The sequence below is a fragment of the Eptesicus fuscus genome, chromosome 22 (genome assembly GCF_027574615.1).
Source record: "Eptesicus fuscus isolate TK198812 chromosome 22, DD_ASM_mEF_20220401, whole genome shotgun sequence".
Lineage (NCBI taxonomy): Eukaryota > Metazoa > Chordata > Mammalia > Chiroptera > Vespertilionidae > Eptesicus > Eptesicus fuscus.
Genome location: NC_072494.1, coordinates 22,956,605 through 22,971,716, shown reverse-complemented (window position 1 = coordinate 22,971,716; position 15,112 = coordinate 22,956,605). Strand labels below are relative to the sequence as shown.

At 38.9% G+C, this 15,112-nt stretch overlaps 1 protein-coding gene across 3 annotated transcripts in view; it reads right to left on the bottom strand.

Moving 5' to 3' along the window:
* Positions 1–11,186, bottom strand: part of AXDND1 (axonemal dynein light chain domain containing 1) — a 51,794-nt gene extending 40,608 nt beyond the window's left edge. For all 3 annotated transcript variants that reach the window (XM_054711668.1, XM_054711669.1, XM_054711670.1), the window contains exons 1-8: positions 11,101–11,186; positions 10,628–10,764; positions 9,188–9,360; positions 8,666–8,769; positions 5,568–5,688; positions 4,600–4,685; positions 2,955–3,011; positions 1,359–1,461 (exon numbers count right to left, since the gene is read on the bottom strand). In XM_054711668.1, the coding sequence (XP_054567643.1) occupies positions 1,359–1,461; positions 2,955–3,011; positions 4,600–4,685; positions 5,568–5,688; positions 8,666–8,769; positions 9,188–9,360; positions 10,628–10,703 (720 nt within the window). In that variant the 5' untranslated portion in view covers positions 10,704–10,764; positions 11,101–11,186. The remainder of the gene's footprint in view (positions 1–1,358; positions 1,462–2,954; positions 3,012–4,599; positions 4,686–5,567; positions 5,689–8,665; positions 8,770–9,187; positions 9,361–10,627; positions 10,765–11,100) is intronic.
* Between the last annotated feature and the right edge of the window lie 3,926 nt (positions 11,187–15,112).

Genomic DNA, 15,112 nt, shown 5'->3' with positions numbered 1-15,112 from the left:
CAATTGATAAATCTGAATTTGGATTATCACATCAATGTTAAATTCCCTGATTTTGAAAACTGTACTATGAAGATGTAAGAGAATGTCCTTATCCATAAGAAATATACCCTGAAATGTGTTTGGTGATAAAAAGGCATGATGTTTTCAGCTCACTCTAAAATGGTTCAGAAAAAAACTATACTTATAGAGATACGCAGAGAAGGAGAGAAAATGATAAAGCGTATAAGGCACAATGTAAACAACTGGTGAATCTGGGTAAAGGTTACATAAGAGTGTCTTATTTTGAACTATGTTTCCAATTCTATAAAAATAAAGATTTATGCCCTAGCTAGTTTGGCTCAGTGGATAGAGTCGACCTGCGGAGTCAAGGGTCCCAGGTTCAATTCCAGTCAAGGGCACAAGCCCATGTTGCGGGCTTGGTCCACAGTGGGGGGCGTGCAGGAGGCAGCCAATCAATGATTCTCTTTCATCATTGATGTTTCTGTCTCTCTCTCTCTCCCTCTCTCTTCCTCTCTGAAATCAATAAAAATATATTTTAAAAAAATAATTTAAAAAATAAAGATTTATAAAACAAAAAATAGCCTTCATAAAACCTCTATATCTATGTAAGATTGAAAGAGCCCTTCCATTAAGCACAAAATAAAAATTACAAGTGGTAAGAAAGCACAACTTAATTGGCAGTGCTTTTTATTGGTATGCAAAATAATAAGGGTGTTATAATCTATAGTACTTAATATTCAATGAAATACAGTAATAATAATACAGTTGACCTTGGAACAATGCAGGGGTTAGGAGCATCAACCCCCATGCAGTCAAAAGTCCATGCACAACTTTTGACTCCCCCAAAACATAACTACTAATAGTCTACTGTTGACTGGAAGCTTTGCCAATAACATAGTTGATTAACACATATTTTGTATGTTATATGTATTATATACTATATCCTTACAATAAATTAATCTAAAGAAAATGTTATTAAGAAAATCATAAGGAAGAGAAAATATGTTTACGTTATTTACTGAAAAAAATGCACATATAAATGGACAGCATAGTTCAAACCCCTGTTGCTTAAGGGTCAACTGTACTAACAATTAATTATACAAGGTTTACCACATACCAAACACTGTTCTCAGTCCTTTACATTCATTATGTCATTAATCTCCACAACAACTCTATGAGGTAAATATTATTATCATCTCTAATTTACAGGTGAGGAAAATGAGGCACAAATACATTAAATGACTTGCCCAGGGTCACCAGCTAATAAATGGCAGAGTCAGGATCCAATACAGGCATTCTACCATCCGGGAGTGTATGCTTGTAACCACTAACTAGGTCACACAGATCTTTACAATTACCTGGGTTGGCCCTGTATACTCCTTACTGTCCACACCAGCCCTCTCCAGCATAGTATCCATCACATCATTCAGTCGGACCACTTCTACTCTTTTATTGGGTTTCCTAAAAGATTAAGGTGGCAGACTTAATAATTAGTGTTACAATAGGTCATCCTCAAATCACAAAAAATTATATAATATGTATAAATCAAATGCATATACTATGGAATATTAATGGTATCTTAAAGCATTGCACCTGTAAGTATTGATCTAATGGGCATATCAGTAAAGACAGGAAAAGGGCAAAGAAGAAGAGGGGGAAAAAAGGATGTATCAGGCCAGCCGGCATGGCTCAGTGATTGATCATCAATCCATGAACCAAAAGGTCATGGTACGGTTCCGGGTCAGGGCATATGCCTGGGTTGTGGGCTCGATCCCTAGTAGGGAGCATGCAGGAGGCAGCTGATCAATGATTCTCTGTCATCATTGATGTTTCCATCTCTCTCTCTCCCTTCCTCTCTAAAATCAATAAAAAATATATTTTTTAAAAAGACTAGTAAAATGAAGAAATACTAATGGTTAAATGTAGCATATAAAAGTATTCTGTGTATTTTATATACTTTATTATATATGATCTCATAATCCCACTTCTGAGTATTCATCCAAAAGAACTGAAATCAGGATCTCAAAGAGATTAATAGCACCCCCATATTCACTGCAACACTAGTCACAACATGTAGAAACAACATAGATGTCCATGAATGAATGAATGGATGAGAAAATGTGGTATATACAGACAATGAAATATGATTCAGCCTTAAAAAAGAAGGAAATTCTGCTACATACAACATGTATGAACCTGGAGGATATGACACAAAGTGAAATAAACCAGTTACAGAAGAATAATACTGCATGATTCCACTCATATGAAGCATCTAAAATAGTCAAACTCATAGAATTATAGATTGGAATTGTGGTTTCCAGGGGCTGGCAGGAGAGGGAAACAGGAAATTGCTAATTAACAGGCATGAAGTTTCTGTTATGCAAGGTAAATTCTGCAGATTTTCTGTACAACACTATAGAGTTAACACTGTATTGCACAAACATTTGTTAAGAGAGTAGATCTCGCCGAAACCGTTTTGGCTCAGTGGATAGAGCGTCAGCCTGCAGACTGAAAGGTCCCAGGTTCGATTCCGGTCAAGGGCATGTACCTTGGTTGTGGCACATCCCCAGTAGGGGGTGTGCAGGAGGCAGCTGATTGATGTTTCTAACTCTCTCTCCCTTTCTCTCTGTAAAAAATCAATAAAATATATTAAAAAAAAAAAAGAGAGAAGATCTCACGTTATGTTCTTACCACAATAAAATAAAATTTAAAAACAATCAAAACTACTAAAAAGCATTTTATAGTACTTAAATATAATAAATATGCAAACATTGAATATGCAATTGGACAAATGAAAACACTGATTAGATAACAGAATTGTGGGCAATTATTATCTTGAGTTTCTGCTATCATCTTCATATTTTTATGTAATAAAGTACCAAGAAAACTGTATATTTTATATATAATATATACAGTTACCCTTTCTAAGAAACACAAAAATAAATTGTACTTACATAGATGGGAAGAGCAATAGCCTGTTTTCACTATCTTTGAGGAGAGTCGTATATTTGCTGCAATAAATAAGACAGGTAAATGTTACTATAAGAAAATTACCTGGCCTGTTTATCACATATCACAACATGATCAACTTAAGACCTCATGGAACTGAGAAGCTGGACAGTAATTAGAGAGGTCCACCATTTTGCACACATCAAGCCTAAATAGTCTCAGACATCTACAGATACAGGTGTAATGACATTTATCATATTAGAAGCTTTTTAAAATAAAGGACTTTAATCATATTCCTTAATATGTCACAATATGAAATTTTCCTATATTCATTTAAAAAACAGCCTTTTGGAAGAATCAGGGAAGGAAAAAAATGGCGGCAGCGTAAGTGGATGCTGCATGGACATGCTCCCAGGAACAAACTGGAATTACAAATAAAAGACAGCCTTTTCAAAGGTGGAAGAATTTTCTAAGAACCCTGAAGTAAGCAAAGTTAAGTGACTAAACAGAACCCAGTTTTCCTGACTCCAGGCCTTATCTGTCCTCTGGCAGTGCTTGTTTAGAGCTAAATGAGTATCGTGAGGAGAATGATCTGGTAATCCTTTAAATTCATTATTATTTATACATCTTTTTTCCTCCCCCTAGTTAATAAGCATTTCCTTTGGTTCTTCCCCTTACTGGAACACAGTTGGTTAATAAGGTCCATAGTCAGAATTTAGATCAGTGAAAAATCTCCAGGGGATATGAAGACTCAGTTTAAAAAATGAGTGAGGAGACATCCCAGGGGCAATGAGCACACCTAGCACCCAGATCTTGCTTCCTAAATATCATGTCATATCTGAAAACTTTTGAACATTGAAATAAATATCATAGTGAAGAATTATAAGCCACTGAAAACAAAAAGAAACCCATGAGTCCATGTGGTAAAATGTGAACTAATAAATATAGAAGAAATGATGGAGTTAAAAAGTCATCAAAAAGATCTATAACTAGTGGGTTGCTAGGAAATATAAAGTAAGTATTTTTGGTAAAGGGTCATGATGTTTCCAACTTACTCTTGAATAGTGTGTGTGTGTGTGTGTGTGTGTGTGTGTGTGTGTAAAGCAAATGAAGTACTAGGTGAGTCAGGATAGAAGGTATAGGGAATTCCTTCTCCTATTTTTGTAACTTTTTAAAAACTTTAATTATATAAAAATTAATAGTTATCCCAAAAATCAGTTCTATTTAGTTACTTGGCAAAATATTGTCCTGAAACCCATCATCACAAGGAAATGCCATATAACATATGTACTGGATAAGGTAAAAAGAGTGAGACATTCTGGATATCTATAATAATAAAAGCATAATATGCTAATTAGACCGGATGTCCTTCTGAACGACCTTCCGGAAGAAGCCGGGGCTGTGAGGGAAGCCTGGGTCCGGGTGCCAGAGGGAAGCCGGTGCCCGCAGCCAAGGGAAGGAAGGCCTACCCTTGCACGAAATTCATGCATTGGGCCTCTAGTTTCATTATAAAACATGAATCCAGTTCTAGTTTGTTGTTGTTGTTAATCCTCACCCAAGGATGTTTTCCATTGACTTAAAATTTTGTAGACGGGAGGGTGGGAGAGGGAGAGGGAGATGGAGATATTCAGTATATAACATAGTACTCACTCATCGAAGCACTCTAAACCTGAAACTCCTGTATTTGACACAATGTGAAATTCTTCAGGAATCAAAGTATCTGTTAGTTTCTTTGGCTTAAGAAGGACAAGAATGAAAACATTAGATTTTTTTTTAAAAAATGAATCCCCCAAATTCTAATTCCAGTCCCAAAGGGATGCTATTTATTAAGAGATTTTGATTAGAAAAATAATATTATTAGTAATATGGTACATGGCAAGTAGTAAAAAAAACATTTGGCAGAGCATGTCTTTTAAAAAAAACTTGAATTAGCCCTAACCGGTTTGGCTCAGTGGATAGAGCGTCGGCCTGTGGACTCAAGGGTCCCAGGTTCAATTCTGGTCAGGGGCATGTACCTTGGTTGCGGGCACATCCCCAGTAGGGGGATGTGCAGGAGGCAGCTGATTGATGTTTCTCTCTCATCGATGTTTCTAACTCTCTCTCCCTCTTCCTTTCTCTCTGTAAAAAATCAATAAAATGTTTTTTTTTTAAAAACTTGAATTACATAATAACTTTGGTCTATTAGTTACAGGTGTCCCATATACTATTCAGAAATCCATTGATTTTAAAATTAAATAGGAATTTAAAATTCACCTTAGCAATATCCCCCAAATAAGAATTCTACAACTTTAAACTGTGGATTCTAAAAAAAATTTTTTTAAATCTCCTAAACACCATTTTCTAAAAGTAATTAAAAGCACTATGAAAACTGGTAAGCAATGCAGATTTAGTTATAGTACAGCATTACTTTATATTTTGGGAAAACATTTTTTTTTTAAGTAAAGAGAGGAAGATGAAATTATCAAATTTCTTTTTTTTTTTCCAAAGCCAGTCCCAAAAGGCAGAGCCTAGCCCCCAACAGCTGAAGCCAGTCCCAAAGGGTGAAGCCTAACCCCAAAGAGCCTAGCAAAGAACTAAGAGCCAAATCTAGTCCCAAAAGGCTCCAATTCTTTCTTTACCTTATGAGGCACAATGGCACCATCATGTGACTGTAATGAATGGTGGGAACGTGGGGGACAAAGTATACCCTCCCGAGGCTCTCCTTTAACATATTTAACATCGTACAGAAAAGAAATATCCCTAAAAAGCAAGAAAAAAATATTTATAGAATCGATTTTCAGTCTGGCAACAGGATGAGAGCTGGTAAGGTCCACACACAGCCTTCTCATGGGTAGAAAGGGGCACAAAACTGGTCTCCGTACCTCATACTTACTAGGGCTGAAGCATTAGACCTGAGTGCTCCCCATACTCTTCTCTCCTCCACCTCAAATTTCTCACTCGCATCACAAATAAATTCCTTTCCTTCAATCACGGTTTAAGATATATTCCCTTTCTTGGTATTATTTCCTCCACTTATGGTCCTTGATTTCATCTTTGCCCACATCCTTGGGGATCTCATTTCACCAGTCATAAGCTCTGTGTATCTCCCCCCGCATTGGAACATTCTCCTTGGCCTATACCTGAAGTCTTTCCCCCTTCTAAAAATCTTCCTTGACCATGCACTGTCATTTTACCACGATGATTGGTTTATCGATCAATGGATCTATCATCTATCTCTCATTTTCAGTTAAACATCAAACTTCTTGAAATTTCCCAAAAATCTGATTTCCATCTTCATCTCTGTTCTGAAACTATTCTCCAGGAAGCCGACAATGACTTTCCACTACTTCCCTGGATTTTCTCCAGGGTTGGTCACCTCTCTTTTTTAAAACACTCTCCTCTATCCTGTGTTGCTGGAATCCCCTGGTTCTTTCGTCCTCTCTAACTACTACTCCTTGGACTTCTGTGACCTCCTGGCTACTAAATGGAAATGTTCCACAACACTCTGTCCTCATCCCTCTGTTCTTAACCTACACTTTCTCCCTTGGTAATGTCATGAAATCTTACCTTATCACATTTGTTACCTCCAGGCACAGCTGATATCTTCCTCCATTCTAACTTTCATCCTCCAATATTCACTAGTTCTATCAGTTGGCACCACCACTCTACTCATCAAAATCTCGGCATCCATAATTGATTGCTTCCCATCCTTAGCCCTCGATATCCACCTATCACTAACACATTAATTTTACAGCCACCCTTGTGTCATTCCATTGGTTGGTCCTCTTGTCTTTTGCCAATGCCAAAATCACTCCGCCCAGTTGTTGTTGTTATTTATGTGCATTCTCAAGTTTCTCTGGTATAGTCTACATGCCTCTACTTGATTTGTCTCCCTACAGAGGTTATAATCACGTCACTTACACTGCACATGATTTTCAGAAGTCTCTGTCCCTTCCACCAATAGTCATTATGGAATCCAGTCTATTGGTTCCCCTTGATGGTTGTCAGCTGAAGGCCATTCCCAGCTTCCAGTGGCCAATGACAATTCTCAGCTTGTTTTCTCGCTTCCTCCACCTTCGGAGCCAGCAATGGCAGGCTGAATCCCTCTTAGATTTCAAATGTCATCCTTCTCCTGTCGCATCTCTCCAACCCATTCAACTGCCTTCCTTTTCCACTTTTAAAGACTTGGGCAATTAATTTGGGCCCATCCTGATAATCCAGGATGATCCCTCCATCTCAGGGTCCTTAACCTTAATCACATCTGACAAGTCCCTTTTGCCACGTAAGCTTCCAAGGGTTACAGTGAGAACGTTTTGGGGGAAGCCATTATCCTGCCTATCACAAAACAGATCTTCACATTTAAAAAATTACAGTCAGGAGTCATTTGACATTGAAGCTTTAATGCCAGTTAATTGCCATATTCAGATATAGCTATTTTTTCAAAGTACTTCAAACATCTCATAACTACTGATTATTACTATTAATAATTATAGCCATGATCTGGTGCATAAAATATACTTTATGACACTTAGACCCCAGGACACAAAAGTCAATGGCCCAAGTTTCTGCCACCTTTTCTAGTACTGATATAGCTAACACCTTATATTTATTTATTTATTTTATTGTTTAAAGTATTACAAATAGTAGTACATATGTCTCCTTTTTTCCCCCATTGACCTTCCCCCTGGCCTCCCCTATCCTCCGCCCCCCAGTGTCTTGAGTCCATTGTAACACCTTATATTTAAATAGCACTGTGTAGTTTTACAAGTGCTCTTCCATTCATCATTTCATTTGTTGTTCTGTATCCCTGGGAAGTGCACAAAATGGAGCATGTCTATTTTTCTCTTTTCATAAATGAGAAAACAGAACTCAGAAAGACCCAAGTACCAGTAAACATTTTTTTTTTTTCAGATGAAGTGATATTTCAGTAACAAGCAGAGTTAAGTTGACAAATGGGCCATGCACAGAAAATGAGCAGGTCACAATCTTTCACAGGAAAATGTTGACATTTAGAATATTTTTAGGAATGATATGAAAACAACAAAGAGTATTTACGGATTTGATCTGAAACAGTGTAAAGGAAGGGTTCACTTTGAGGAAAACCAGGGTTTAAGCACTTATTTGTCAAGGTTTTCCACATCTTGAGGCTATGTTACCCAAGCATTCCTCAGATATACAAATACAAGAGGCACTAGAGGCATTCATTCTGCTTATATGATGTTGTCCCTTTTACTAGGGCACAAGGAATAGGAAATAAGGGGACAAATAAAGAAAGGCATGCAAAAAGAAAATTTACAGACTGTTGAACTTCAGAGGGAAGGCAGGGGAGGTTGGGTGGGAAGAGATCAAGCAATGAACTTGTATGCATATATGCATAACCCGTGGACATGGACAATGGAATGGTGAGGGCCTGGGGAGGGGGACAGCTACAGGCTAGAAAAGGTTACTGGTGGAAAAAGGAGGACCTATGTAATACTTTCAACAATAAAGATTTTTTTAAAAAGAAATATATACAAAAAAACTTTTAAACAAATTAAAATTACAGTTAGCACCTATTGCCATCCTACTGATAAGGTGGTCCCTTTTCAGATTGTATTGTGATTTATCAAAGATACTGAGAGCTTCAAAATGTTTGATTATGACTTTTCCAATGCTGCCCTTCCCAAGGAAATCATACGAAATAAAAAAAACACACAAATATTCATCTGCATCTACCCCTACTACCTTCCTTTTTTACCTTCCAGCTCCTGTTAGGGAAACAGGATGGTCAATCAGATATTTGAACTTATTCCTTCGAATAGGGTGATGCCAGACCTGATCAACAGTGCGTGGAAGGGTACCCTGGTAAAGAACAAAAACGTGAATACACAGCAGAGGGCGCACTAGTCAAATAAAACTTATTAATCATTTTGAATATTTACATTAGGGCATTTGTTTATTCTACATAAAAAAAGAGAGAGCAAAATTCTTATTCAATATTATGGAGAAAGATTGAAACTAGAACAATTCAATATGAAAGAAAAATATTAAGACTAAGAGTAGTAGTGATCATTTAGGTAAATCACACAAAAACAAGTTAATAGAAATATTCAAAGTATTTCCTTAGAAACATCCATGCAAAAGATTTTAGTTTTCAATATAGGAAATTAATGTAAACATACTTTTTAAGACACCTTGGACTATATAACATATGCTCAAATAAATAATGGATACCCAAAAGCTAAGTGTTCCAAAGTACATTATACATGTATATACACACCTTTGGGGCTTTACTTTTCTTAGGAGGCAGTAAGTTTTCAGGACAAGAACCAGCATTGGCTGCAGAGGTCAGAGAAAGAAGAACTTCCTGAGGGATGAACTCATTCTGAAGGGAAGTAGGACGGGGTTTTGAGCCATCCACCATATTTTTTCTCTCTCTCAGTTCAGGAAGTCCTAAGAAAGTAATGGGGGAAAAAAGCGTACTGTGGTTTTTTTGGAGTTAGTTGGCGGTTCCCAGGCTGTCTCATCAATCCCGTTTATATGTTTCTAACAGAAGAAACACTGCATTTGGTTGCCAAGAATATTTAAAATACTCGGCAGCACCTGATCAAGAAAAAGAAACTCATATTGCCTGCCCTACCTACACTTCCATCAGACACAGGTTCAAACGCTCATTATTCCATTACTCCAAATTCAAAGTTGAAAAATAAGTTCAGTTCACTTGCTCAATTAAGATGATGGGAATGTCTATTTTCCCGTTGATGTGAAAATGACAAAAGAAGCCTCCTGTTCTCAAAACTGTCAAATTATTTAGTATATTTTTTCTACATAAGTTCAAAGGTGGAAATGATTACATTAAACTGGGCATTTATAGAGTGGATGGAATCTGGATTAGGTTTAAAAGTAAAAGTAGAATTGGGCTTGTTGGAAATGAAGAGAGTGGAATAATCTGAGCAAATTGTTAGAGGAAGAACAGTACAGAGTGTCCTACTCAGCTTGACTAGGGCGGAGGAGTTATATAGGTAGGGCTAATACAGGAAAAGGTCTCCTATAAAGTCAGTCAAGGAAAATTAGGTTGTCACTCTTAATGAACTCTCCACTAGTTTCTGCCCCTCCCTTAGCATGGCGTGTGTTAATTTCTATAAGGAGGTATCATGCTTTGATCACCACCAAAACCTCTGAAGTTCACATGATCAAATCTCTGTTTCTTAAAAGTTTGGGGTGATATCTGAGTTATCAGAGGAAACAGAAAACCAAGTTCAGATGTGGCTTTAGCACAATTTCTCCTACAAAGAATGAGTCCAGCTGATTCTTATTCTAATACAGATCTGCATTTATCTGTATAGGAATGAATATCTTAAATAAGGTATTATTTTCATTTAGAATAATTACAAAAACCTGATACAAACTGGTTCCTTACTAGGTACCAAAAAATGTACTGTTTCATACAATTATTGGTATTTAAAACAGGGTGAACTTAAAACAATATAAAATCATCAGCCTTTGAGAATAAATTACACAGGTGGAGTAGTGAAACAGCAGCCCGACTCAAAAATACTATAAAAGGAATGGCTTTTATTGCAACAAGTGTATTGGAAAAAAAAACACGAAGCTACTTAAGGTGTCCTGAAATCTCAGATGAAAGAAAAGGGTGGACAGATCATGATCTCTGTCTATGGCCATGATTATTTACGTCTGTAGGACCCTTGAAGAACTTTACCTGTCTCTTCCTTGGATACAGAGACTTTTAATTTTTTGCCCTCGAGAGATGTGGAGGGCGTTTTCGGGTGAGCCATAATAAACAATGCCTCAAATCACTCTCCTTAGTAATTTGAAATATCCTTCCAGAAAGCTAACCTAGAAACAAATCAGCAGCATGTTAGGCAGGGCTGCCACAGTGACCTGCAGGCAAAAAAAAAAAAAAAAAGAGAGGGAGAGACCCGTTATGAGCTTATGTTAAATATCGGAATTAACAATTCGTCTATCATGGGTTTGTCTTCCTTGAGGAGACTTCAGCGTTCCCCACCCAACGCGACTAAGAAGCCTGCGGGTGGGTCAGGGTCAGCGTCCGAGTGGAAGGACACGCTGGCCACCCACCGACCGCCGGCACCCCTGTCGGCCCGGTCTCCGGCGACCCCACGGGCAGCGCCTCGCACGCCAGCTCCACGGGCTCGGGTCGGGCACCGTTCGCACCGTTTCTGTCTGAGACCCGAAGGGAAACGGACACTTGCAAACCCGTATTCGTAATCACATTTCCCGCCAGACATCTTGCGCCCCCCGCCTTTTCTTGGAACGCCTACGTGTCGTCATAGCAACCTAGGACCCCGACCCTTAGCCGCTCTTAATGAGGGCTGCCTAGGGCGGTGCCTGAGAAGGAGGGAGGCAGCTAAGAATCCCAACACTCGCTCGGGGACTCAGTGTGTTTTAAATCGCAGCACAAGCTCAGTAGCCACAGAATAAAAATGTTTAATCGGGCCGTTCTCACAGAGCCCGAGTGTCCGCAGGGCTCCCACCCACGGGCTGGCGATAGTGCGCATGCGCCATCCCTCTCCCCCGGGGGCCACCTCAGGCTGACCGCTCCAGGCGCCGCAGGATTTGAGCTTCAGTCCCTTAAGCGTAGTTCGCGTTCCCTCCCCATCTCACCCCCCCACGCCCAATTTTTCGCTGTTTTGCATATTTTTCTAAAAGCCAAATTCTGGGGGGGGGGGGGGGGGGAGAATGGGTAATTAAAACCTGAGTTGCCATTGGTTGAGGCTTTATTGTGGGGGTTGCCCCGTCCTTGCAATCTGGATCAAGTCTTCCTAGGACACTTAAGCTACGTCCTCCTGAGCACGCGGAAGGCATTCCTTGGTTGGAACATTTGTGGGGGGAAGTGTGGGGACGGAACAAAAAGAAATTGCCCTTAAGCCTGAGCCAACCGAGGCAAAATCGTTGCGTCTTGCTCGAAAACCTGTTCTCAGGGAAGAGTGTGATCAACACCTTTGCACCATGGAGTTGAATCCATGCCCCTTGCAGCCACCAGAGATCACTTTGTACACGATGGAGCCTTTAATGCCGCTGAAATCCCACCGTCCAGATGCCTCTAGTCTAGAAAATAACTTTCAGAAGGAAAGAAAACTTACCTTGTTCAATCGTCATATTCCTTAGTGCCAAGCACAGTGCTTGGCACAAGCACCCTTCGATACGTGATGCTTGAAAATCAACTAGACAGTTCTATTGCTTTTGTATTGATAGACAAATTTCTGGTTTCCAGGGTAATAGTAATGAGAGATATAAGCAAAATGTTGAAAATAAAAACAATCTCTAAGACCCCTTTTCATTCTCCTAATCAAACACTTTTAGCCTTTACAGTATTTAGCCCTGTCTTCCATCATTCTAATTTTTCTCTAGATTTTCCAAGAATTAAAACACACATATAGCATTCACATAGCACACACAGTTCACCATTCAGGAGTGGCAACCTTCAAAACCGGTGATGCAAGGCACAAGCAGGTGGAAGGTGATTTTCTCCCAAAGTGTACCGTATTTGCTTTCCTCGCCCCTCACTGCTGTTGTGACTGCATTATAATTAGGAACCATACCAAGATAATGAACTCAGAGGTCCCAAAACTCCTACATCAGCTTATACATGGTTTCAAGCATTTAGGTACTGAAAGAACAAAGTACCACCTTGCATAAACGTAACCTAGTTTTTAAAAAAATCTAAGTAGGACATTGATAGACGAGATAGAGATAAGTGAACAGATTCAAGAGATACACAGTAAAGTCTATAGGATTTGGGAAGTGATTGAAACTGTGAAGGAGACATCAAAGGTTACTTCTCGCCCTAGCCGGTTTGGCTCAGTACATAGAGCACTGGCCTGCGGACTAAAGGGCCCCAGGTTCGATTTCAGCCAAGGGCACATGGCTGGGTTGCGGGCTCAATTGCTCCGCCCCAGTTGGGGGCGTGCAGGAGGCAGTCAATCAATGATTCTCATCATTGATGTTTCTATCTCTCCGCCTTCCTCTCTGAAATCAATGAAAAAATATATTAAAAAGGAAAAGAATATGGTTCCTTAAATTTTTTTTTTTACAAAAGTTACTTCTCATTTTCTATCCTGTGCAATGGTGTGATTGTATATGCTGTTTCCTGAGCAAAGGTCTGGGTTAAAGTCGCAGAAGTATGAAAAATAGTAAGTACAGTAGATGAGAAGATAAGAGCATTATACTAAGACCATTCAGAATACAACTGAAACTTTTGTGAAAGATCCTCTCATAATTTTGAATTATACCAAGAACCCTAAGATGGAGTAAGATAAAAACGCAAAATGAGCAGGTAATAATTTTCCTAAATAGAAACATTATGACATAGAAGTGACAGTCATAGTTGTAAATGGGGCCAATATTGCTTGTTGGCTGACTTCTGTTCGCAGCTTAACATCAACTCAGCAGCAGAGTCCTCTGGGGCTTCAGGTGAACAGACCATTTCCTCAGAAGAGAGCCAGTCAGTGTGATCATCAAACATGCCCTGAACTGGGAAAAGCACAAGGAACAGTAGGTGTGCTTTTGCAACGATGTCCTTTTTACCAACTCATTTCCCCAGGGTGTGGGCAGGGCTTACACACACATCTGTGGGCACTTAAACACAGCATGCAAGGAGTCTGAATGTGAAGTAGGCCAGAATTGTTTAATGTAACTAAAAAATGAAGGCATTAACCAGAAATGTTAAAGAAGAGACACTGAGAAATCTCGGCACTGCTCAAATTCTTCTCTGGGGCAGAAGAGCTTCTAATATTGATTCCACACAAGAACACCACTAAAATTGAACTGATGTCACCAATTGTCTTAGTTTTAAGTCAGAATTCATCTAAGTACCCTCCTTCTGATTCCACATGAGTGTGCCTACAGGATGTGAAATGCTTTTTAAAATGTACTGACCTTAGAGAAAGGGGGAGAGAGACATAGATTTTTGTTGTTCCACTTATTAATGCACTAATGGGTCAGTTCTTTTATGTGCCCTGATCAGGAATCAAACCCAAAACCTTGGCATATTGGACAATGCTAGAACTGAGCTACCCAGCCAGGGCAGTAATATGCTTTCTGTCTTATTCATAAGTGTATCTTCAGTGCATAGCACAGTACCTGGCACATGGTGGCGATTCAGTTTAAAATACATTCATCTTTCTCATCATACAGTAAGTTGGGTTTCTACACAGGACAGATTCAGTGACGATACCAACCTGAATATATCACTCCATGTGCGATTTCTCATGGTATATTTACAAATTGGTATTCTTCTTTATTAGTCAGATACATGAACCTAGCTACTTTGGGTCCAAATGCAAGCTGAGCCTAAAAGGACAGCATACTAAACTAATAAATTCATCAAGGAGGGGGCATGTCTAATTTCTGAAGAGATTTCCCCTTCCCACTCATCTACAGACAGGTGAGTAAAGCCACACCATGGAGGGTAACTAGAGAGTATTTTTCTGGCTGTAACTACCATACAGTGGGCCCTTCATATCCACACATCCTGCATCTGCAGAATCAACCAACTGTGGGTGGGAAATACTTGAAAAAAATTTAGATTGTTGCTGATGTGTACCATGTAGTTAATTAAGCCTATGATGCTTGCATCTCCTTAACATGTATAGACTTCCTTCCTTGTCATTCTAAACAATAAAGTATAACCATTCATAAGCCATTTATATTATATTATGGATTATAGGTAATTTAGAGATTAAATTGTACAGGAGGATATGTAGGTTATATGTAAATATGCCATTTCACATAAGGTACCTGAGCATCCTCAGATTTGGATATCCACAGAATACTCTTTTCTCCCTGCACTACTGGTTTTCAAACTTGGGGGTAGGAGACAAAGGGGGGTTCAAACACGAAGGGCCCCAGCACCCCCATCTCTATCTCAACCAGAAGCAGCGATATTTTATCTGTTTTACATGCTGGGCTAAAGCGTAACAATTTATTCTTTTACTGGTCTAGGCTACCTGTTCCCTACAGTTATATGAGTTTATCTTCATTATTTTTCCCCATACAAAACAATGAACTGTACACAAAATTACTTATGATCACACAAAACAAAGATTATCTTTTTTTGCATAAAAGACTTCAACAATTCATAAATTATATCTTTTCAGGCTACACTACCCACATGACCAGCTTTTAAGCACACAATGTTCTGATATGTTTTCGCTAAGACTTCAGG